A 26,065-nucleotide genomic window follows, 5' to 3' on the forward strand; every position below is an offset into this window, starting at 1 on the left:
TGCTTTGGAAGAAAAGCCTTGTGGTGCACTGCATATACAGTACCAGTCAAAAGTTTGGACACACCTACTCATTCCAGAGTTTTTCTTTATTTTTACTATTTTCTACATTGTAGAATAATAGTGAAGACATCAAAACTATGAAATAACAAATATGGAATCATGTAGTAACCAAAAAAGTGTTAAACAAATCTTAGATTCTTCATAGTAGCCACCATTTGCCTTGATAACAGCTTTGCACACTCTTGGCATTCTCTCAACCAGCTTCACCTGGAATGCTTTTCCAACAGTCTTGAAGGAGTTCCCACATATGCTGAGCACTTGTTGGCTGCTTGTCCTTCACCCTGCGGTCCAACTTATCCCAAACCATCTCAATTGGGTTGAGGTTGGGTGATTGTGGAGGCCAGGTCATCTGATGCAGCACTCCATCACTCTCCTTCTTGGTAAAATAGCCCTGGAGGTGTGTTGGGTCATTGTCCTGTTGAAAACAAAATTATAGTCTCACTAAGCGCAAACCAGATGGGATGGTATATCGCTGCAGAATGCTGTGGTAGCCATGCTGGTTAAGTGTGCCTTGAATTCTAAATAAATCACAGACAGTGTCACCAGCAAAGCACCATCACACCAAAATATATTTCACAGCGGTTTAGATTGTTTCGATGATTCTATACACTATCCTTTCGTGTTTTGTCACATAAACTGAAATTAGGCAAACTATTTGGATTTTAGGACCAGGAATTTCTGCATAGTGCATCTTTAAAGCTCAAATCCTTAATGGTGAAACTGCCACGTCTGTTTGCAATATTACAACAACAAAGAAGTTACTGCAAACAACAAACAGTTTTTTTTCATCAATGCACACGCAACAGAAGAGCACAGCATGTACTGCATCTGTTTTTACCACATGGGGCGACGATCCTCACCGACACTTCATCAACAAAACAAAAACAATAACAGAGGCCGTGGGGTGGACAGTGGCGCTGTTTTCCCCCTTACTGTGGATTCCATCTTTAAACAACTCTACTCCATCCCTGTAATATAATGTTCAGGACTTTGGGTCTCTTGGTTGGACCCCAGACAAACCCAGCCATTGATGTTTAGCCCCCCCTTTTAGCGCACCATATCCCCCAGCCTGGGGCTGCTGCCATGAGGGGGAACTCTCCTGTGTGGAGGGGTAGCAGAGAGGTGTTAAAAGTAATAGGACTCCGCCCAGCTTTGGATTCAGCCACCTTATGCCCGAGCGAGCTGACACAATTTAACACATCTGCAGGAAAATGTGTGCAGGAAAAGCAGTTTTTAAATGCTGCTCAGCCATATAATACCACACATGGGGATGAGTGAGGTTTCCTCCCCCATATACACACATACATACTCTCATATTGTACACGTACCTCCGGAGATGTGTACTGTATACGGTATTTGGTCATAGCGCTTGCTGTTGAGGTCAATATTGACCTTAGTCTGGCAGCAGTCTGGGTATATCAGATGGTATGTTGGTCCATGCCTCCAGAGCAGTAGAACACTAGAAACGTGTGTGTGTTCTCAGCTATTCTGTGCTATGTTAATGTCTGCAGGAGTGTGAGGAGATTCCGGTGTGTGTCTATGGTACAGTATTTTGGTTCAGAGCGTCCTGCACAAAGTCTGGCTAACGCATGAGTGTGTGAGTGTACGTCTGGCCTGGAGCATATACTGAGAGAGTTCCCAGTGGCCACAGCCGGATGCTCAGAGGGTAGGAGGACTGTCCATGGAGGTCTGTCTCTCTCTGAGCGTCATCTTTAGCACTATCCCGTATCTGCCTGAGAGCGGGATAATCCCACCATTTGGACGCATCTTGTTTTCAACTGTTTTAAAGCCTCTCCCTCCCACCACTGGCCTAAAGCACTTCACAGAGGTTTCTGGGTGCATCCATCCAAAGCATACAGAGCCATTCCGTTGGACAAACATATTTCTCCCAACACTGAAATACTGTTGACCCTTCATAAAACTACAATGATGTGACACTTGGGTTGTGGTAAATGTGTGGCTGCTTGGCTCACTCCATAGGTCTAGTTTTTTGTGCCCTATAAGGATCAAGGAAGTCTTTCATTTGTGCTAGGGCCTCAGCCTTAGCAGTGGTCAGGTTGGACCACATGGATGAAAGCACTATATTTTTACACAGATGTTAGCGTCTGTCACGTGGTTACTCTGTCACGACTTCCGCTGAAATTGGTGCCTCTCCTTGTTCGGGCGGCGTTGGGTGGTCGACGTCACTGGCTTTCTAGCTGCCACCGATCTACGTTTTTTTTCCATTTGTTTTGTCTTGATTGTACACACCTGGTTCCCATTACGTTATAATTGATTCCCTATTTAACTCTCTGGTTCCCACATGGTTTTGTGCGTGTTTGTTCTTTGTTTAGTGTTCAAGACTTCTGTGAGCTGGTGTGTTTTTCCCTACGTGGAAATTAGTGTTGTTTTCTTTTCGAGTAAAGTACGTCTTTTACTCAGTTCTGTGTCCTGCGCCTGACTCCTTCCTAACCTCTGCACACTGACACCTGACAGAAACACGCACCAATATGGAGTCAGCAGGTGCACCCAGTCCTCTGTTACCAGTGGAGGAGCGCGTCCAGCAGCACGCAACAATGCTCCAAAATCCACCCCTATGTCACCTGGACCCAGTGGGATTTGGCTCTCGCTCCCGAGGGCATATGATGGGACGGCTGCCGGGTGCCAGGGGTTCCTGCTCCAGTTGGAGCTCTACCTGGCGACCGTCCACCCGGCTCCCTCGGGACACGAGAGCGTGTCCGCCCTCATCTCCTGTTTATCAGGGAAAGCGCTTGAGTGGGCCAATAGACGCAGCGTTGGTCCGCTATGAGGATTTCACCTGCCGCTTCCGGGCGGTCTTCGATCATCCACCTGAGGGGAGAGCGGTGAGGGAACGCTTGTTCCATCTGAGACAGGGGATGAGGAGCGCACAGGACTTTGCACTGGACTTCAGGACTCTGGCTGCCAGCGCAGGATGGAATGAGAGGGCCCTGATCGACCATTACCGGTGTAGTCTACGTGAGGACGTTCGTCGAGAGCTGGCTTGCAGGGACACCACCCTTACCCTCGACAAGCTGGTGGATTTATCCATCCATGCTGGATAACCTGTTGGCCACCCGCGGATGTCCGGATTGGGGTCCGTCCATTCCATCCCCCAGCACCTCCGATCCTACATCAATGGAGCTCGGAGGTGCTGCTCTAAGGGTGACCGGAGGGGGGGGGCGTTTCCTGCACCACCTGTGGCCGCAGAGGGCACACTGCTGGTCGGTGCTGGGGAGGTTCCCCAGGGAGTCGAGGCAGCAGGCAGGGCACTGGTGGATCATCCCAGGTGAGGCAGTAGGCACCGACTCACCCAGAGCTCCCTGTTGCGCACACATGTGTATGTATAGCATTTTTCCCCGCATTCCCAGCATAAAGCGCTAGTAGATTCAGGCGCAGCTGGGAACTATATTGACCGGTCATTTGCACTTAGATTAGGGATCCCTATTGTTCCTGTTGATGTGCCCTTCCCTGTACATGCCTTAGATAGTCGTCCTTTAGGGTCGGGTCTGATTAGAGAGGTCACAGCTCCACTATGTATGATAACGCAGGAGGGTCATGAGGAGAGTATTAGTCTCTTCCTGATCGATTCTCCTGTGTTTCCTGTGGTGTTGGGGCTTCCCTGGTTGGCCTATCATGACCCCACTATTTCGTGGCAACAGAGGGCTCTCAAGGGATGGTCACGTCAGTGCTCAGGGAGGTGTGTAGGTGTTTCCATAGGTGCAACTGAATATGCCGATTTGGCTCTCGCCTCCTGTAAAAAGAAGGCAATTCAACTACCACCCCATCGACGGTGGGACTGTGCGATAAATCTCCTGGTAGACGCAGCACTTCCCAGGAGTCACGTGTATCCTCTGTCACAGGAGGAGACGGCGGCTATGGAAACATATGTCTCCTAATCTCTGGGACAGGGATACATTTGGCCTTCCACTTCACCTGCCTCCTTGAGTTTATTTTTTGTGAAGAAGAAGGATGGAGGTTTACGCCCATGTATTGACTATCGATGTATAAATCAGATCACTGTGAGGTACAGTTACCCACGGCCTCTCATAGCCAGTGTGACAGAGTCAATGCATGGGGCGCTTCTTCACCAAATCTCAAGAGCGTTTACAATCTGGTGCGTATCCGGGAGAGGGATGAGTGGAAGACTGCATTTAGTACCGCCTCTGGGCACTATGAGTACCTCGTCATGCCGTACAGGTTGATGAATGCTCCATCAGTCTTCCAATCCTTTGTAGACGAGATTTTCAGGGACCTGCACCTGCACTGACACCTGACATACTCAAGTTCAACAGATATTGAAGCAAAAGATTGATGCTGACAACTGAAAGCAATTGTTTAATGACAAAGAGTTTTGGAAATGATTAACATATCTCATACAGCCGTAATTTAGCTCAACACATATGGAGTACCTGGCTATTGTATGTAAATGTCAACAGTATTTCAGTGCATACTGATATCAACTCACTGCCTTTTGCATCATACTAGGAGGTGGACTTCATGAGCTGCTCTGGAGAGCTGAGCAGCTTTGATTTATGCATCGACAAGGGTGCATTTGACACCATAAGCCTGAACCCAGAGAACACTGAGGAGAGCAAAGCTTGTTACGTTCAAGCTCTGAGAGGGGCATTGAAAGAGGAGGGGTTCTTTGTTATCACTTCCTGTAGCTGGACTAAGGACCAGCTACTGCAGATGTTCAGCCAAGGTGAGCGAACCGTCGGAGACACTCCTGGAATGTTCTGAGTGGAACATTGAATTACACTTATCAGGACTCCTCCATCCCACTGTCTATTAATCTATTAGTTTCCAGAATGCAAAAGTCAGTTCTCATCAGTGACCATGATTGTTTATGCCATATTTTATGCCATTATGATTCTTTTATAGGCTCAATAGCAAGTTAAGTGTTGTCAACGGGGACTAGGGGAGTCTCTCATCGCTGTCTGATGAAAATCTCTTATCTCCAAAACAGAAGCTTTTCAGGAAATGGAAAGAGCGGACATATTTTACTATTTATAAACATACAATTACCAAACATTAGATGCTATTTTCAATGCATTTTCTTGTTCATTAACCTAGAGTCATGAAAGGTTCAGAGTACATTGAGGGGATGTACTGCTTTCGATACGTCTGACAGCTGTTGGGCTTGTAAAATCTTTGTTTGGGTGGTTCATTTTTGTGCCTGACCTATTATCAAAACACCCATAATGCCACAACTAAGACAGCTCTCCGGTTAAGCATCAGGTTATAACAAAAGCAGCCTTGATCAGCCAGTATTTAGGCCCCTTTCAATATGAGTTGTGGAGATGACAGCAGATACCCATAGACTCCCAGTCATCGCTCTAACACAAGTTAGCATTGGTTCGCAAATCTACCTCTAACTGTCTTCATACCTGATACGGAGATGTAAAAATGTTATCCATGAGTTCCTGGAGAAGTAGATAAAGGGGCCTCACTGCCAAAATCCCAAAGTATCCCTTTAAGCACAACAAATTCATAACATTTTGAACAAATTGCATTCGTAACATATACCAATTGCAAAATATATATATATTTTTTATAGCACAAAAACAACAGGGACCACTTTGGGCTCATGAGCACCACTTTCACAGCTACTGGCTACAATTATGTTGTTTTAATGGACTTTTATTTATCAATTGAAGTTACATTTTTGTGAAATATTCACAGGAACAATTGGAATACCCTAAAATAAATATATTATTTTGTATTGAGTTATTTGTCTTGCTCTTAATTTTTTTTATCAGATTCCAGACATCTAAATCTAAATTCTGCAATGATATTTTATTAGGATCCTCAATAGCAGCAGCCACTCTTTCTGGGGTCCACATAAAACATGGCATAATACAGAACAAAAATAGACAAGAACAGCTCAAAGACAGAACAACATACATTTCAAATACGAATCATATGTAACCGTTCACTCTTTCTGCCATTACCATATCACTGTACCCTGGTGTCCTTCTCAAAGCTTAGGAGGTACAGCTGTGAGTCACAAGGAAATGTGAGGGTTAATGCTACTAAATGTTATGATATTGTCAGACACAGCAGAGGGGGCCATTTCTCGGCAGAAGAAATTCATCAAGCCTTGTCCTCTAATCAGCAGCACCTTGTTCCTTAAAAAAAAAATTCACACACCCACACACACATAAAATACCAAAAACATCTTTCACATTAATTGTCATATTATGTGCTGTTATGTGCTGTTGTCAAAACCAGTTTTATAAAAAGTCCTATGTTCAGATCATTCATGTCATGTTTAGATTGATGAATCCGAAATCTCCTTCCGGGAAAGATTGTAACTTTTGAATGTCAAATAGCTATGTGGCTTTCTAATATGATCATCTTTTGCTAACATTACAAATATTTACAAATTTCCTATGAAACCTTTTAGTTCAGATTGCCATCAGTTCTTCTTGGCCTTTTATCAACCCCATTTACTTTGTTCTAACTTACGTACGTATTATCATATTTAAGTGGATTCTCCTGCCTTGTGGCATTGAGGTCATCACTGACCCATATGGACTCATCATCTTCATGTGCGGTCAGTTAGCTGTAGTCAGAAGACCATGGACTATTAGGTCTTCCTAGTGTAGGGCATTGATAATCTTGTTCACCGGACACCAACCATGTGTCCTCTCTAGCCTGTGTGAGGAAAGATAGAGAACTGAAGAGTACAGGGAATAGTAATCTAATCTGTACCCTTTTCAAATGCTTATTAACCAAATAGGGATGGTATCATGTTCAAGTTCTGTAAATCCAGAGCTACAGTGTATTGCTTATACATTAAAGTTGCAATCAGCAGTTGAAACAATAACAAAGTGTGATTCCTGCCACTGTTTCGGTAAAAATCTGAGGGATGGGGCTGGTGAAATGTAACCAATCTCAAATTCATACGGCGCTATAGATACAAGAACACCCCATCCATTATATCAACATTTTAGTTTTAACCATTTTTCAAGGATATACAGTGTTTGTTTACATTTACTTTGTTTACAAACATTGGAGGAAAACCAGGTTACATTTCGGGTTCTGATGGGGTAGGACAGTTGAACTAAACTCATGAGGCATTTATAAGTTATATTCTTCCCAAATCAATGGGTACATATCATTAATTTATAAGTACAAAAAATGTATGTAGCAGCTGCAGATTGCCCCTTTACTGTACAGTATCTTTGGATTAAGCTGTGGATGTATTCATCATGTCTACCTATGTCAACATTTTCCATTCAGAAGTCCTCTGCAATCCACCTTAATAACCAGCTCATAATGAATAAACAGAGGGCATGGTTCAAAGAAAGATAAGTGATTTCCTGTCTTAACTCATTCTGTCATTAATAACTCTCAATCTACCTCTAATTGGAATCTGGGCGGGTGGCCCAATGGGAGCAGTTGATGCCGAGGCATGCTATTGAGTAAACACATGCAACGTGTTACGAAAACTACTGCCTGGAAATTTACAAGGCACTGAAAATCCTGCCTGGATGTGCATTGACACATTATACCATTACACAACTTTTTCCCATGAAACAAGATGCTTCTTGACTGTCTTCACTCGATGACCAATATTGTCTCATTGAAATGTACACTGTCTGAGACGAGACAGCATCTAAGGAAGTCTTCAAATGGCTCTTTGTTTGCCTGGCACAGAAACAATGCCTTTGTTCTGCACCACAGATTAGATTGAATTACGGACTGAAGCTCGCTGCTCTTTGCGTAAAGCCCACTCACACAGGTGCTGTTGCTAAGAGACGTAGACACAAATATGGAGGCTTTGGGGGCACTGAAATCCTGTTAATCAAAGTCATGTCATGAGAGTAATCCAGTCAACTTTTCGATACAGCATGCCTTATCGACAGGGTATCCTGCTAATGCAGTTGCCAAACACCATTCAAATAAACCTCAATTCACATCTGTGGATAGCGCCTTAGTTCCTTCTGGATGAATAGAAGTGCTTGATAGATGTATCATTACCATGAAAAGTTTTATGCATCTGCTATCTTTTTTATTTATTTTTACATTCATTTAACTCAGCAAGTCAGTTAAGAACAAATTCTTATTTTCAATGACGGCCTAGGAACAGTGGGCTAACTACCTTGTTCAGGGGCAGAACGACAGATGTGATTGTGATCCTGTCACCCTGAGGGTTTGATAGTGGTTAATTTGTTAGTTTACGAGGCTGTGAACAGGAACACACCCCTGGAGCTCTGCTGCTCTTCATGGAAAAAAGCATGCCCACTGTACTGCGTGTTTTAAGGCAGCAGTCATTAAACTGATTCCAGGAATTTGAGGCCTAGTAAATGATACATTTTGTTTCACTCATCTACTTGGAGCATGTTATCCTCTTTCAACAGATGCCTGGCATGCCAAGCTAGTTGAGCAATCCTATCTTTTGGTGCAGCAGGTAGCCTAGTGGTTAGAGCGTTGGGCCAGTAACCGAAGGGTTGCTGGATCAAATCCCTGAGCTGACAAAGTAAAAATCTGTTGTTCTGTCCCTGAACAAGGCAGTTAACCCACTGTAGGTCGTCATTGTAAATAAGAATTTATTTTTAACTGACTTGTCTAGTTAAATAAAACAATCTGAAAAGGACTGGTGTGGGTGGCTGGAGGCTTTTTTGCACATTGTGCTGTTTTAGGATGTCCACTGTAATTTCAAATCAAATCAAATTTTATTTGTCACATGCACCGAATACAACAGAACGTACCCCAGTTCAAGAAATAGAGTTAAGAAAATATTTACTAAATAAACTAAACCAAAGTAAAAAAAAAAAATGTTTATCAAAAAGTAACACGATACATTTACATAACAGTATGTACGAGTCAATGTGCGAGGGGTTAGTCGAAGCAATTTGTAGTGACTATGCATAGATAATAAACAGCGAGTAGCAGCAGTATAAAAACAAAGGGGGGGGGGGGCTTGGTCCCAGTGATGTATTTGGCCATACTCACTACCCGCTGTAGCGCCTTGCGGTCAGATGCCGAGCAGTTGCCATACCATACGGTGATGCAGCCAGTCAGGATGCTCTCGATGGTGTAGCTGTAGAACTTTTTGAGGATCTGGGGACCCATGCCAAATCTTTTCAGTCTTCTGAGGGGGAAAAGGTGTTGTCGTGCCCTCTTCACAACTGTCTTGGTGTGTTTGGACCATGATAGTTTGTTGGTGATGTGGACACCAAGGAACTTGAACCCCTCAACCTGCTCCACTTCAGTCCCATCGATGTTAATAGGGGCCTGTTCGGCCCTCCTTTTCCAATAGTCCACGATCAGCTCCATTGTGTTGCTCACATTGAGAGAGAGGTTGTTGTTCTAGACACATGATCTGTGTTTCATGAGCCACAGAAGACATACACTATATAGGCATACACAATATGGGATATATGGGCGTCATTCTCAAGGCCAAATAAAACAACATGAGCTGGCTCACACCCAGAGAAAAGGATTTTATCTAGAGGTGCTTGACTGATGGAGAATAAACTATAAGCTATGAAAATAAATAGAGTCGCACTCTCTATATATTAGCTCCCATTAATTTATTGGGTAAATCACCAACATTTCGGCATCACTGTGCCTTATTCTCAAAGCAACATGAAAATGTACAGTAGGTTCATAACTTGCCATCATCTGCAGGCAAAGTGTGCTGGCACTGTGGTGACGACTGACTTTTATTCCACTCATTATGCTCATCAAAAGTTGCAGAGTTGATGCCGCAGCCTTCTTGCCGCCCCAACACCATGAATGCTGTGCTTTCATTTCAGTCTCAAGTGTGATACAGTAAATATTTATGTTTTTTGTATTTCTCCTTGGAGAAATATGATATATGATATGATAATATGATTTTCGGGTGCTGATTGAATTACTCCTGCATGTAGCTGTGTAGTTTTCCTTGCCGGGGAAGCAATGTGGAAGTGGGAAAGATTCCTCCTTGCCACATTTCAAACCATCTGTCAGGTTCCAGTGAAACCTTACAGGCAGCTCAGTCAACTTCACAGTTACAGAGCACATGGATGTAGCTAAATATAATACTGTATATCTCTGCATGCAACCATTATACATTTATTTAGGCTACTAGGCCTGGCCTAGTATTTGTCTACTGCTACAATAGTTTACAGAACTGTACTACATGTTTCTACATGAACTATGGGTGTATATAGACATTACTGTGACAAAGAAGGAACACTTTTAGACATGCCTAACAAATGGCAATATGAATGAGAGCATTTAATAGGATCTACATATTTAGGCTAGTGTCATACATTACAGATGGTTTAGGCCTGGAAACAATTTGTTTTAATTCATGTCACAGGCTTAAGAGGGTCAGTCAACCACAGTCACATTGTGATAGTGGACACATTTACAAGTGAACTAGTAACTGTAACAATGTTACTACAGAGTTGTACATTCAGAATAGCTTGTGGGAAAAGAAAAGGAACACACAGGTAGACGATACCAATATGGGGGGGGTAAATTATGTAGTTTCTATTGAACTAGAAATAAAATACACGTGTAATGAATGGCAAGAAACATGCTGAATATATAAATAGTATCTGTATAAGTACGGTTAAGCTTAATTGTTCCAATTGGCTACACCACTGTGGAATCAATAGTTGCTTCCTCCCTCTGCGTGAGAAATGGTTTCGCTGAACGCGGATTTTGTTTCCACGTTCCAGCGAGCACCGGGTTTCATGCAGTTTCTCAGTCCCACACTGCCATCGCCGCTGTGGAGGCAGTAGTGCGCATGAGGATCCACACACTTTTCTGGTCCTTTGTTGCGGAAATCGAAGATGACTTAACTTCGACAGACTCTCAGCTGGCCAGGTAGTAAGCCATCCATCCCGACATCATATTTTCTTTGAATTGGTAGGCCACTCTTGAGAATGAATGCTAATCCTTTTTTGGGGTGTCTTTGTTGCCCAAAGTAGTTTGTTGATTGCTGAAGTTTGCTTGAGCTTTTTTCCATTGCAAGAAGTTGAAATACGCATATAAGCTTGTTTCTTATGTCTAGAGAAAGTTAAATATTGTCAACAATATAAACTGGGAAGTGTTGCTTGCTTGTGATCCATGCTATCATAATAGCAGGAAACAAAGTGATTGGGAAATTGTGTTTTCAGGGACGATATTGAAAGGCTGTAACCCCAACACAAATGATTATCGTGTTTTATGTATCATAAAATAGGCTACTGCACAATGTAATTGAGGAACAAGTTAAATACCGTGTTGCGATGCTGCGTAAACTTGCTTGCTTTCTAGCTGCCGGTTGCGCATGTTTCCACGGTAGTAGAATAGCGCATAGTCAAATAAGAGAATATAAAGGAGTTGATTGAGAGATAATTTGCGTTGTGCGCAGTGCTTGGGCAACTGGGACAAAGCCTTCCTGTATTCAATGCTCCAGCTCTGTAACCCGGTTCAACTGAACCCCCCTCCACCCTTGTGTAGTACTACTTTTTTTTTCCTCCGCAGCTCTCACCATGCCTGTGTAGCACATGGGGATGTGTGAAACTTACTTCTCAGCCTTAAGGGTTGCCACTTGCAGCTGACTGCTACCTATTCGTGTGGCGCTAACTGTAAAGACAGTTTCAGGAGGGTAGTCACATGTGCTAGCAAGGCAGCAGTCCTGGGTTTGAGCCTTGGTGTGAGCCAAATCAGGAGCAAGTGATACTTGCTAATCAAGCCATGATGATCTTTACAATGGTGCCTTGACCCAGATATACAGTTGTGCTCAGCTCAATGCTGGGGCAGCTTTTGAGTACATTTGAGGGGGGAATGTAGCAAATGGGGATGTGTGAAACTTACTTCTCAGCCTTGAGTGTGACTTCTACCTGCGCTGCTGAATTGCTAGCTTTTGGTGTGGTGCTGACTGGTAAGATGCTTTACGAGGGTGGCAAGGCCTGGGTTCAAGCCTGGTGTGACCTGAATCAGGAGGTACTCTCTTAGCAAGCAGTGTGCAGTAGCCAATCCTTTACACCTGCATACCCTCAAATATCCAGATTGGGAATTGTAGAGATCATGTTATTATTGTTGTAGGCACTTTGGCATTTGTAAGTTGTCCCACTTTTAAGTCATGTTGTGTGCCTGTAACACTGGTCTGTTTCAAGAACTGCCAGTTGGAGGGAAGTGTAGCTTTCTCATCTCATTTTATTGACACCCTCCTCAGCACCGCAACCTGTGAAAAGATTGATAGTCATTTGAGGTGTTTCATGAGTCACACACACACACAACCTTACAGAAAAACCACATGATTTCAAGTGAAATTGCACATGTAAACAAGTGTTTTGGGAACACTTAACATGGAACTACACGTAAAAACATGATCACATTAACTTCACATAAGATCACATGCCACTGGAAACGCACTGGTTGAATCAATGTTGTTTTCATGTCAATGTGGAATATACGTTATGTGATCACGTGTTTTTGGAACACTTCACGTGAAATTCATGTGGGTTTTCCGTAAGGTCACACACACACACACACTGGGCAAGACTTCAGGCTCTAGGCTCTAAAAAAATAATGAGTTGCACACTATATATAAGCTGTCGGTAATTTATTGGGTAAACCAATGTTTCAGCATCACTGTGATTTTTAAACAAGTCGGTTAAGAACATATTCTTATTTACAATGACCGCCTACACTGGCCAAATTGTGCGCCACCCTATGGGACTCCCAATCACAGCTGGTTAGAATACAGCCTGGATTTGAACCCGGGTGTCTGTAGTGATGCCTCAAGCGCTGCCTTAGACTGCTGCACCACTCGGGAGCCCCTCGTGTGATGGCACATGAGAAGGCACTGTGATGCCGAAATGTTCATGGAATACCTAATAAATTACTGGGAGCTTGTATATAGAGTGTCCGATTCTCTTCTTTTTTTTTATAGCCTACAGTTTACTCGCCGTTAGTTAGCACCTCTACTAACTTTTTTGAATGTGCGCCAGCTCATGCTTTTCACAAGACTTCACACTCATCAACATATTTCAGCCTTTTATTGTAATTGAGTTCTGTAATTAACATCATCCTTCTTGTTTGTGGTTTTGCAGAGGAGGGTTTGCAGCTGGGATGTCTTGATATGAGTCACTTTGTTCTTTGTTTGTGTTGCTGAGTGGAATGAAACACGTAGACTTGTGAACAAACTACTTTATATGCAACTTTGAAGGTGTTCTGAATGGTATAATTCAGTTTCAAGGAGCTCAGACAACCAAACCGCCCCTACGCTCTCTTAACGAAACAAAGTGTTGAGATTCAGGAGCTGGCAGGGAAATGCTGTACTGTTAGATTGCATTGTTTTTGGAGTCCTGTTTTGGACCATCGTTGGAGTGTGTAATGTAATTGCGTGACTACAGAATGTTTGAGTAGGCCTACACTGATTAAAGTACCACTGACAATGGAACACTTTGACTATGGGTTTGCCAGGGTCGTTTCATTTGGGACTAGGGAAGTTATTGTTAGAGTATGTGTTTTTTGCCCTCTTGTTATGTTGTGGGAGAGATGGTTGATCTTTACTTCATGAACTAAATACCAGATAGGACTGGTTTTGTACCAGTAAGGCCTGAAATTCCATGGAATGCTTACAGTGTACTTGTCTGTGTCTGTTCTCACCGTACTGGGACAGCCTGAAAGGAGGTATGCCTATGTGGGTTTATACACCCCTGTTCTCTCTTTACTGAGGTGGTTATTGGCAAATGAACTAAAGTGTAGTTTTAGTGAATGTACATACAGTAGAGTTGACCTTTCGTTTCTTGCTTGCATGTGAATTCACTCATTCACTTGAAAACGAATCTCAGTTCCACTGGCAAACTAGGTGGAAAGTCAGGCTGAGATTGGATCAGCTCTAGTATCTAATTGCAAAGGGGATGTTGATAGGGGTAGACCACCAGGCCTGTGTGTGTCTGAGACAGTCTAAGGGCTGTTTGTTGAGGAAAGAACAGTTTTGTTTGTGTGTTGGTTCATACTTCTCAGCTATGGTGGGAAATACAGTTATGATGACTAAGCCTGTGTCTACACTTGACACTTACATGTGACATATGCTATCGGAATACGAATCTTGCATTGAAAAGATGGGTCTAGACACACAAAAGTCGACTTTGTGGTTTGATTGTGTTCAGCTCCGGCTAATCACTTCAGGATATGTCAGGGAGGCATTGTGTGCCGATTTCTCCACAGTCTGGACACAATCAGGCTACCGAAAGCACTCCTCTCACATATCTCCAGAATACTTGTGTTTTGGGACAGACAGGCATCTTTTCATTATAACGTTGGAGGAAACGCATTCCTAGTATGTGGAGAACATGTTTGCTGGCCTCAAATGCTAGCCAGCTAGCTAATATTTAGAAAAGCTTTTTTTGTTCGTCTAGAGTTATGCTAACTAGTTTGCAATCCCTTTAGCATTGCTTGCTAGCTTGCTGGCTAGCTACAGAGGTTAGCTGGCTACTTCACTACAGTAGTTAGCTATTTTCATCAGCTTCTGTTGTGTTATCATACTTAGACTATTCCTCCACTTGTAGAATGCATACTGGTATTTGAATATAGCGCGGGAACAGAGAATGTGGGTAGGGTGGACACATGTACAGTTGAAGTCGGAAGTTTACATACACCTTAGCCAAATACATTTAAACTCAGTTTTCCACAATTCCTGACATTTAATCCTGGTAAAAAGTTCCTGTTTTAGGTCAGTTAGGATCACCACTTTATTTTAAGAATGTGATATGTCAGAATAATAGTAGAGGGAATGATTTATTTCAGCTTTTATTTCTTTCATCACATTCCCAGTGTGTCAGAAGTTTACATACTCAATTAGTATTTGGTAGCATTGCCTTTAAATTGTTGAACTTGTGTCAAACGTTTCAGGTAGCCTTCCACAAGCTTCCCACAATAAGTTGGGTAAATTTTGGCCCATTCCTCCTGACAGAGCTGGTGTGACTGAGACAGGTTTGTAGGCCTCCATGCTCGCACATGCTTTTTCAGTTCTGCCCACAAATTTTCTATAGGATTGATGTCAGGGCTTTGTGATGGCCACTCCAATACCTTGACTTTGTTGTCCTTATGCCATTTTGCCACAACTTTGGAAGTATGCTTGGGGTTATTGTCCATTTGGAACACCCATTTGTGACCAAGCTTTAACTTCCTGACCGATGTATTGAGAGGTTGCTTCAATATATCCACATCATTTTTTCCCCCCTCATGATGCCATCTAATTTGTGAAGTGCACCAGTCCCTCCTGCATCAAAGCACCCCCACAACATGATGCTGCCACCCCTGTGCTTCACTGTTGGGATGGTGTTCTTCGGCTTGCAAGCCTCCCCCTTATTCCTTCAAACATAACGATGGTCATTATGGCCAAACAGTTCTATTTTTGTTTCATCAGACCAGAGGACATTCTTCCAAAAAGTATGATGGCGGTTTTGGAGCAGTGTCTTCTTCCTGGTTGAGCTGCCTTTCAGGTTATGTCGGTATAGGACTCGCTTTACTGTGGATATAGATACTTCTGTACCTGTTTCCTCCAGCATCTTCACAAAGTCCTTTGCTGTTGTTCTGAGATTGATTTGTTGATTTGTTGTTCTGAGATTGATTTCACACCAAAGTACGTTCATTTCTAGGAGACAGAACACGTCTCCTTCCTGAGTGGTATGATGGCTGCGTGGTCCCATGGTGTTTATACTTGTGTACTATTGTTTGTACAGATGAACGTGGTACCTTCAGGTGTTTGGAAATTTCTCCCAAGGATGAACCAGACTTGTGGAGGTCTACAATTTTTTTTCTGAGATCTTTGCTGATTTTTTTTTTCTTCCCATGATGTCAAGCAAAGAGGCACTGAGTTTGAAGGTAGGCCTTGAAATATATCCACAGGTACACCTCCAATTAACTCAAAGGATGTCAATTAGCCTATCAGAAGCTTCTAAAGCCAATACATCATTTTCTGGAATTTTCCTAGCCGTTTAAAGGCACACTCAACTTAGTGTATGTAAACCTCTGAACCATTGGAATTGCGATACTGTGAAATAATCTGTTTCTGCAAACAATTGTTGGAAAAATGACTTGTGTCATGCACAAAGTAGATGCCCTAACCGACTTGCCAAAACTATCGTTTGTTAACACAACATTTGTGGAGTGATTGAAAAACGAGTTTTAATGACACCAACCTAAGTGTATGTAAACTTCCAACTTCAACTGTAAATGTAGATGCACAACGTGTTTGGAATTCCATGATCGGAACTCGGGTATCAGGATGCAAAAGCTGCATGAACTGTCAAGTCTAGACATGGCCTAAGCTTCGTCTTGCTTTTTATACGCAGCATTGTTTAGTGTCACAAAGATTGAAGATCATATCTTCCTCAAACCTTTCCAGACAATCTGTTGATATCAAACAACTGTGCTATGTCTTATTTTGTATGCACTTGCATGGTATAGTACAACTGTGTTTACAGTCTTCCAGGGTATAGGCCTCATTCAAGGAATCTTTGCCTATGTTTCTGCCAAAGTAGATTTGCATGACAATCACGATCTCCCAAACTATCCAATGCCGTGTTAAAAAATGGCTTTACTTGCTTCAATTTCTTATTTTTAGCGCAGTAAAATCTGAAATGCTGGAATCTACATGTGAAAGACAGTCAAGTCGAACAGGGTTGTCTCAGATCGCTAGGCAGGCGGTAGGCAGACAAGAGGGACTTGTTTTGGACATGGGATAGCTGCAGTAATTTATGGAGGTAATTAAGCAGAGTTGGTTTTTAAAGGGGATCACTCTGTGCTCCTGTGTGTGCTTAAGACACACACATTTGCAAGGCTTTTGTGTGCGCGAGTCCCTATTAAGGCTTCATTCTCTGAGTGGGCAGCTGCGTGCCTGTCTGCGAGGCACTGGACCATACTCTCTCTCTGTCGCCCTCTCACTTTATCTCTCTCCTTTGCTCTCTCCCCTCTTTCTTTCTGTGGTTTCCTGGCCCGAGGCGTTATGCAAAGCCTCCAGAAAGAAGGATTGTTGGCCATGCCAGTCTGTGCCTCTGTGTTGCACACATTTGATTTTAACGACAGCCCTTTCTCTCTTTCTGTTTGACCTTCAGTCATAACTGCTCTGCTTCGCCCACAGCGTCAAAAGCTGTGAGCTGAGTTCAAAACAAAAAGTAATGTTCCACTGTCTCCCCCACGTTTCTGTGTGTACATCTCATTTACATGATGCGTTTTGTAAATGTTACGTCTCGAACGCCCACAGAGTCTAAGATGGACTGCTGAGAAGAAAGGAGGCATTCTGGCATGCACCAGAGCAACCTTCCCCAACCCCCTGCCAATGACCAGATCTGATTTCAGATTAAAAGCATTCTGGGAAGGGAAGACATTTTTAAAGCCCTGTGACACATTGCGTCCCACCACCACATCAGTGTGTCCCACCACCACATCAGTGTGTCCCACCACCACATCAGTGTGTCCCACCACTAGTCTGAAATGGCTTCCTTTCATTTTCTTCATTACCACTGATTGGTGAGAGGCCTGATAAGAAGCCTTATGATGAGATGGACAACCACCACTAATGGACATTCACCCTGAATTCCCTTCTGACAACTGAAGTGACCTCATGTTTTTGTTTTTTTTGTCATTCACTATCATAAGACGTCTGTTATGAATGACAAAGGAGTCATTCTTCTGTTTATCCTTCTCCTTTCTCCCTGCTTTTCTGAACGACACTGCATATTTCCTGTCTGAATCACTCAAGGTTTGGATAGACTTTCTGTTGATGCTGTCTAGAGTGTAATCCGTCAATTATACACCCCTAAAAAAAAGCAATCGTATGTTTCCATTGTTTTATGGTGTAGACAGTCTAAATAAAAGTATTAGCAAGCAGATCCTGTTTTCCATGCTAGTTCTGAAGCAGTGGGCTGCACTTCACAGTCTTTGCCACAGTCTTTGCCAAGATGTTTCGCCTCTCTCAATTGAGGTTTAATGAGCTGAGCGAAATCATGTTTCTTCCATTTGGTCATAATGGTAGCTAAATTACTGTCGGTGTGTTTTGGCAATCCCTTTTCCCTACACCTTCATCTTTTACACTATGTGAACGTAGGAACTTTTATTATGACAGTGTTTACACTCTACTGTGAAATACTTGGCAATCATCTCTGATATATCATTTTTGCAGGATCAATACGTGACTGTGATGACCCTGCGTCATGAGGAGAGACACACCTGTAGATTTGTGTAGTAGACACCTACGGGTCGTTAGTAACACAAACGCACACGTGACAGCCAGCCTGGCGGAGGTAAGACGGAGTACAGAAAGATCAACGCATTCTCAGCTGCTGAAAATCCAATTCTCACACATTTACATTAAGATGATAAAAGAGCTGAAGGTGATCATCTGCCATCATATTAGTATGAAAGTATTGTATGGAAAGAATAACACGTAGTCTAATCCATCTATTATGTTCCACAGAGATTTTGCTGTGATGATGCTAGGCAGGTAGCCTAGCGGTTAAGAGCGTTGAGCCAGTAACTGAGAGGTTGCTGATTTGAATCCCTGAGCCGACTAAGTGAAAAGTCTGTCTGTGCAAGACCCGTAACCCACTTACCCTCGTTCCAAGTATGCACACGAACACACACAAAGTCATCGAGACCGTTACCAAGCAAGTAGCAGATGGATGTTTGGTTGAATAAGTCATACACTCATTCATGAGAAAGGTGAGCATGTCATGACTCAATGGAATTCCCATAATTTCCCATCATCCTAGGGCTGGGAAATATATTGTGAATAAGCAGTATACTGGTATGAAATTGGACTACTTCACTGTCAGTTTTGCCCTAATTTGGTTGAGTATAAAACTATCCCTTTAGAATGAATTGTTGCCAGTCTAGAGTAATGCACTACTCATAAAACATATTTAGAACTATTATTATTCAGAAACATAAAATATCGCCGTACCGTCAAAATAATATGATATTTTGGTCATAACATCACCCTCCACACCAAACACACCCACACCATTCATCCCCTAGCTCCCACAAAACGAGACCTGTAGTGTTATGTAACTGTCTTGGAGTGGTACCCGGGACGTGTGATTATGGGGTTGGAAGTGACTTTCTTTATAACGTCACCTATTTAAACACCGTAGGAGTGGCCCCCTTAGCTGTGATGGAGCCCTGAGCGTGGGATTAACCATCATGGTCTGGTCTGGAGGCTCTCATGTAACATATCCCTGGTGGATTAGGGCCTGGTTAATGTGCATAGAGCAGCCTGTCAGGGGTAATGGGAGAAACCACATGCTGAGGGAGAGAGGGGTGAGGGGATGAGAGCGGAGGTAATTAGTAGGGTACCTGATGTGTGAAGAGCCCTGGAATGCAAAGGCTTTTCCAGAAGGGGGCCTCTGGTCTGTACCTCCTTTATTACCTCACACTTGGACCCACCCGGTTCAGTCTTGTTCTATAGATTAGGGATCATTTAAGAAGAAGAAGTGATGCTAAATCAGCTTTGACAAGCATAGCATCACTGGACAGGAACAGGGATTGCGGTGTCTGAAGTCCATCTCTCAAGCTTGAACTAATGTACTCCACTGGTAAGGAAGTGATGTACTGTCTAGATATGACTGTCCTAGTTTCTAACATCCAGGTCAGAGGTTGGCCTTTTTCCACAAAGATCACATGTCTGTGTAATGCAGCATATGTTACACATCCATACTGTAGCATGCTTGCCCTTGTAGACTAGGAATTGTACAGATCAATCAGCAGCAATGTCCTGTAGTGAGGAAACGCAGAGAGCTGTTGCAGTAGTTTGAAAAAAAAACATTGGCACATCTGGATGGATGTGTTGATGACATCTTGATTACTGTGTGGACAATAAAAGTGGATGTGAAAGCAAGATGGGATATTGCACAAGTTGACTGTGTTCCTCCTTTTCTGATTGAGGGTCAGTGTGTGTGTGTGTGTGTGTGTGTAGCACCAGCTACAGTATCTGTGTGTGAGAGACTGATTATAGCTTTGACAAGGCTTTGTGGATTTCCTTTGGCGGTTTTTCTTATCAAATGTTAGCTAATGAGGTGGTTGCTGCTGCTCACCAACACCCTGCAACAGAGTGCTGACTTGTGAGCACAGGGGAAGTGTTATTCGTGTATGTGTCGGTCATTTAAAATGGCAACACATTTTGCACTCCTGTGTGTGTGTGTGTGTGTGTGTGTGTGTGTGTGTGTGTGTGTGTGTGTGTGTGTGTGTGTGTGTGTGTGTGTGTGTGTGTGTGTGTGTGTGTGTGTGTGTGTTGGGGGGGGTTACATGTCAGTGCCCTGGAAACCTCGCTCAAGAAAGGTGTGTTTCTCTGGAAACTCTTTCTCAAGAAAGGTGTTTCTTCTCTCTGTTGTTTCCCCCCCCTTTGTTACAGGACTGGGTTGTCACTGCTCTTCTTTCAGAGATAAAGAAGTGAATGGCCTTTCAAAGTCCTCATAGAGATAAAGCCTTTATTTGTGTAGAATCAACTTGAAGGCCAAAATCAACCTCCGTTTTACCGCACATCAAGTCAGACGATGTCAAGTAAAACGTTTAATGAATGAGAGCTGCTTTGTTTGTGTTCTCACCAAGCTCCTGTTGCATGATGGGGTGGCGTTTTTGGACAAAGTGTCCAGCCAACGGGTGCTGGGGGGATGGCCGGAGGGCGGCTTGGTATGCCGTGACCTCTCCAGCCTTGCTTTACGACCTCAACATGAGAAAGGGCTGACCCAGTGTTAACTAGAGAGTGATAGCTCTCCTCTGCAGTAACTACATCCAATCAGTGATGGACACCAAACACTGTGCCACAAAACCTTACAGGGCCCCATATTGTCCCCCCCAGGCGCCCATTCACAATTCACACGTGCACAGGAAGCAGGGCGAGTATCGATAACGTCATCACATCATCCAAAAACATGGCAGACATTGGATGAATATAAAAGGTTAAAGCTGCAATATGTAACTTTTTGGGCGACCTGACCAAATTCACATAGAAATGTAAGTTATAGATCTGTCATTTTCATTGAAAGCAAGTCTAAGAAATGGTAGATCTCTTATGTGCACTTTCTATGCTTCCAGTTCTTACGTTTTTTTTTTTGTGTCTTGTACTTTCGGTTTTGTACAAAAGCTTCAAACGGCTGAAAATACAATATTTTTGTTTGTGTAAAAGCGATTTCACAGTGGTTTAGATGGTACAATGATTCTCTACACAATGGAGTCTTGTTTTACCACAAACTTAAATTAGGCAAATTATTAGAAGTTTAGCAACCAGGACATGGAGGAGCATTTTCTGGTTGCTAAAATTGTAATATCTTGGAAAAAGTGATGGAACAATAATAGGCCTCAGCAACAATAATTTTTATAATTCAATGGGTGTTTTTTTGCACAAAGGTGATGACTAAAGTGTTTTATTAGGAATTTTCTAATCTGACTTCTCTATGTGGCCGTCTATTGAAATTGTATTTCTGGGACGGGGGTCTGTTAAACTGCAGTACCGAAGCAAATGTGTAGGAGCAGTAGAAACTGGGAACCCTAGTCCCTTGGCATGGTGCTGTTACGAGTACAGTGCTTTCTGCCTCTCCTCAGTAATTAACCCTTGTGAGCCAAGAGGCCTGTGCGCAGACCCAACTTCTATAATGAAGAAACAGCTGTTTAGAATTACTGTTAGGTACAGTACTTCCCCTATGGAATTGGATCATAATTAACTTTTTTCCTTTTAGGGATTTATAAATGCAATTGCTATTGCCATTTAGTATGATCCTTTTTGGACCTTAACCTGAATTGGAGCCAACATGTGCAGTAGAATTTACCCAGATATGAAACATGATTTAACCCTTTACACTTGTGGGAATTAGCATATATGGATAGTTTATATGGTAGCAATTGAAAGGGAACAGTTTGGAGATCGTGGGAACATTGTTAAACCAAAGGTGAGTCCACTACAGGTCACCTGACACAACACTAAATCCAAACATCTACTGTACTTTTCGCCACATTTTTTGATAACAAAATCTGAAAAAACTCTGGATAACATGATAAGACTATTCCTGGAATATGTGGGGTAGGTTTAAATGAAAGGACTAACTGGTATCTCCATGTGGCCACAGTTCCTAAGCAATTTCAATGCACTTTTATGACTCAAAGAAGAGACTTCAACTTTAAGGTACTGTACCGATGAGGAACCAGGGCAAGCACACTTGTAGTTGTTTAGTTCGGAACACAACCTTGCGTCCCCGCCATACCACCATTAGAGTTGTTTAAGCAATCCAAAAATTGTCCAATATAAATCGCAATCTGGGTTCATATTCCTATGCCAAGAGGCCTAACCAAGTTCTAAAATACCATCTTAGAGTGTACGACCTGAGCAAGGCAATTCAGAGAAACAGGTTGCATATAGAAAGGAACCAGGTGTGTGTGCCACAGTGACTTTTCCTCACAATAAACAAACAGGCTCATTCTTGAGAAACTTGAGAGTGACCCAGGATATAACATCATGTTTTTTTGTAGCTGTACACCAAATATAGTGATCATAAACGGTGACAATATATGATTTGGAAATGTTAAGTGCACATTTGGACTCACAGGTGTTTGGCTTATCTGTATGACATCATAGTTGTATTTATAATAATCCTCAACATCTCATCTTTTTAAAATACACTGAACAAAAATATAAATGCAATAATTTCACAGATTTTACTGAGTTACAATTCATATAAGGACATTCATTATGCCCATTTCTATGGATTTCACATGCCTGGGAATACAGATATGCATCTGGTAGTGACATATCTTTTAAAAAAGGTAGGGGCGTGGATCACAAAACCAGTCAGTATCTGGTGTGATCACCATTTGCCTCATGCAGTGCGACACATCTCCTTTGTATAGAGTTGATCATGCTGTTGATTGTGGCTGGATATAGGCGGGAACTGCAACACTCTGTTGTACACGTCTGGTGAGTATGAAGGCCATGGAAGAACTAGGACATTTTCAGCTTCCAGGAATTGTGTACAAATCCTTGGGCGCAGCATTATCATGCTGAAATATGAAGTAATGGTGGCAGGTGAATGGCACGACAATGGGCCTCAGGATCTCGTCACGGTATCTTTGTGCATTAAATGCAATTGTGTTTGTTGTCTGTAGTTTATGCATGCCCGTACCATAACCCCAACGCCATCAGCAAACCGCTCGCCCAAAATGCCATACACGCTGTTTGCCATCTGCCCGGTACAGTTAAAACCGGGCAGAGCACACTTCTCCAGCGTGCCAGTGGCCATCGAAGGTGAGCATTTGCCCACTGCAGTCAGGTCAAGACCCTGGTGAGGATGACGAGCACAGTTAGTGCAGAAATTCTTTGGTTGTACAAACCCACAGTTTATTTCATCGGCTGTCCGGGTGGCTGGTCTCAAATGATCCCGCAGGTGAAGAATCCGGATGTGGAGGTCCTGTGCTGGCTTGGTTACACATGGCCTGCTGCTGTGAGGCTCGTTGAACATGCTGCCAAATTCTCGAAAATGTGTTGGGGGCGGCTTATGTTAGAAAATGAACATTCAATTATCTGGCAATAGCTCTGGTGGACATTCCTGCAGTCAACATGCCAATTGCACACTCCCTCAACTTCAGACATTGGCCTCCCGAGTGGTGCAGCGGTCAAAGGCACTTCATCGCAGTGCTTGAGGCATCACTACAAACCTGGGTTCAATCCCAGGCTGTGTCACAACCAACCGGGAGTCCCATAGGGCGGTTCACAATTGGCCCAGCGTTGTCCGGGTTAGGGGAGGGTTTGGCTGGCTCCATGCTGTCATGAGACCAGAGAGGAGAGGAGAGGAGAGCAGAAGACATGAGGATGGGAAATGTGCCTAGTCTCTTTTTCCCTTGTGTGTGGAGGATTGGGTGGAGGACAGCCCGCAGGGACTGATGCCCTCATTATTTCAACTCCTTTGTTTCCCACAGTTCGCAAGTACAGTACCCCTTTCTTTGTCATATAGTATATTAATGCAACCTTAACGTCCAGTACATTCTCTCCTCTCCAACTGACCCATCCTTTTTCTATCCTCATCCCTTACATGCACACTCTCCTCCCCGCTTCATTGAACCATATCTTATGGAGACCCCAGAACAGTCATGGTGTTAGTTGAGGAGCTCTGGAGACTGTGGTAGCTGTGTCCGTTGGCCCACAGTAGACACTGCAAGCTGTCATTAGTAGGCTGTTGATTGGAGAATAAGGCCTGGACCTTTCTAATCAGCTGTTTTGCATGCTATTCCTGATATAGCCTAGCTCTGTCTGTCGGGGGGGATTCAACTGCACGTTTTGGATTAGCTCCCTGGTGTTGTGAGTGAAAGATTCGAAGAGGAGGACTCAGTAAAGAGTGAGCCTGTGCTGTACTGTGTTTGTGGTGTCCCAGCCCAGTGGACTGACTGTATGTGTTTAGACTCGTCTCTCTAAGGGCCCTACTGCCTGCTATACAGACACACCCACAAGGACCAATCCTCCTTTCCTCCTCGCCCTGCGCCTGGGGACACACTGTGGTGGTGTGATGGTAAAGATCATTATGACACGTACTGCAATCATGGCGTGCTCACGCACATTTGTGCCCATTTGCAAATATGCACCCACGCATGCCAGGCGCCATAACGGCTTGCACACATTTTTATGTATAATATTTGTGTGTGTGCTCACCAAATCTCTCTCTTTCTGTCTGTTGCACAGGGATTGGCTGAATAGCGAGAGACGCTCCCCTACCATCGAGGACACTCTGCAGATGAGAGGTGGTCGTCTGCCTGTCCAAACTGCCCAAAAGACCTTCTCCCCATCCGTCCTCACCTAAGATGGCTTCCCACGGCCTTCTCCTGCACTGGAACGGACTGGAGCAGAGCTGTGCCCTACCATGGTGATCATCTTCTCAAAAACACTGGAAAAGAAGAAAGGTGGCGATCATGTAAGGGCTAAGGACACTGAATATTTGCTGTTGGTAAGTAAAACTCTGCTAGCTAGACCTATAACTGAAGTAGTGTAACAAGTTCCTTACAGGTGCCTCTCTCTCCACCGGCCTTGGAAACATGAGACTTGGGCTTTCTATTGGCTTCTCTACAATACAGCCTATTGTAGTTTTTGGCAAGGTGCTCGCCACCAAGGTGTATTCATATGGCCTCTACGTTGGTCCTTCTAAATAAATTGTATATTATTCTACCTCAGCGTTCAAATCAAGCAATTTGGGTAAAAAGGCTTAAACTGAAATGGGGTCAATTTGAGTAGTTTTACCTCTTTATAACCCTCACTGTGTACTGTAAGGGGTCATCGCAGTTCTGAATGCTGACATTACACTGTATTGCTGTGACTCCTAGTAATGTTAATGACTGCTGCTTTGCCCTATTTCTCTATGAGCCAGCCTGCACCACCCTGCCTGTTATTTTCTCTGGTGTGTGTGTGTGTGTGTGTGTGTGTGTGTGTGTGTGCACTCCTTCGTGTTCGATGCCTGAAGTTATGTACGGACATGTTTGGAGTCTGAGTAAATGAGCCTAGTCTAAGCCATATCCTCTTTGTCTGTTTTTCCCTGTCTATCCCTCCATCTGTCTGTCAACAGCGTGAGCGCCACACCATGAGCAGAGGGACTACCCTCTTCTCCTGTGGCACTGTGGGTGAGTGCATCCCTCTCCCCTTCACTCAGACGGTCCTCACCATAATGCTTCTTATTGTCTCCTCTTAGGCTTTATTGACCTGGGCTGTTGTGGAAACTGGTTGAATTGAACAATCTGCTTTTCATGTCCTCTGTGCTTTTCATAAAAACTGTCTCATTATTTGTTCCCATTCGCTCGTGTTCATTTCCTTTGTCTTGTTCACCAGCTTGATGCCTCGTTACAAGCTCCCCTATAACGGTTTCTGCCTGTCCTCCTCCTGTCTCATCTCGCCCTCATGTCTGGTGTGCACCTGCCGTCACACAGAGCTGTGTACTGCACTCATGGGACTTAACTGTAACTGAGTGTTGTTTTGCCTTTGTCAATGGTTCCCTTTTGGTTCGGTGAACGTCACACTCCTTATCCCCTCCGCCCGTGT

The 26,065-nt window shown here is 43.5% G+C and overlaps 1 protein-coding gene across 5 annotated transcripts in view; it reads left to right on the plus strand.

Annotated features, from left to right (window-relative positions):
* The window catches only part of LOC112253070 (protein FAM53B), a 40,960-nt gene that overhangs the window by 1,274 nt on the left and 13,621 nt on the right, over nt 1-26,065 (plus strand). Inside the window, exons 1-4 of one of the 5 annotated variants that reach the window (XM_042323610.1) lie at nt 10,733-10,887; nt 18,185-18,305; nt 24,722-24,983; nt 25,596-25,650. In XM_042323610.1, the coding sequence (XP_042179544.1) occupies nt 24,900-24,983; nt 25,596-25,650 (139 nt within the window). In that variant the 5' untranslated portion in view covers nt 10,733-10,887; nt 18,185-18,305; nt 24,722-24,899. Of the gene's footprint in view, nt 1-10,730; nt 10,930-18,184; nt 18,306-24,443; nt 24,552-24,721; nt 24,984-25,595; nt 25,651-26,065 lie in introns of those variants that run through there. The other 4 variants (XM_042323609.1, XM_024424956.2, XM_024424957.2 and 1 more) reach the window with 4 other exon arrangements.

This window comes from Oncorhynchus tshawytscha, linkage group LG06, assembly GCF_018296145.1.
Source record: "Oncorhynchus tshawytscha isolate Ot180627B linkage group LG06, Otsh_v2.0, whole genome shotgun sequence".
Lineage (NCBI taxonomy): Eukaryota > Metazoa > Chordata > Actinopteri > Salmoniformes > Salmonidae > Oncorhynchus > Oncorhynchus tshawytscha.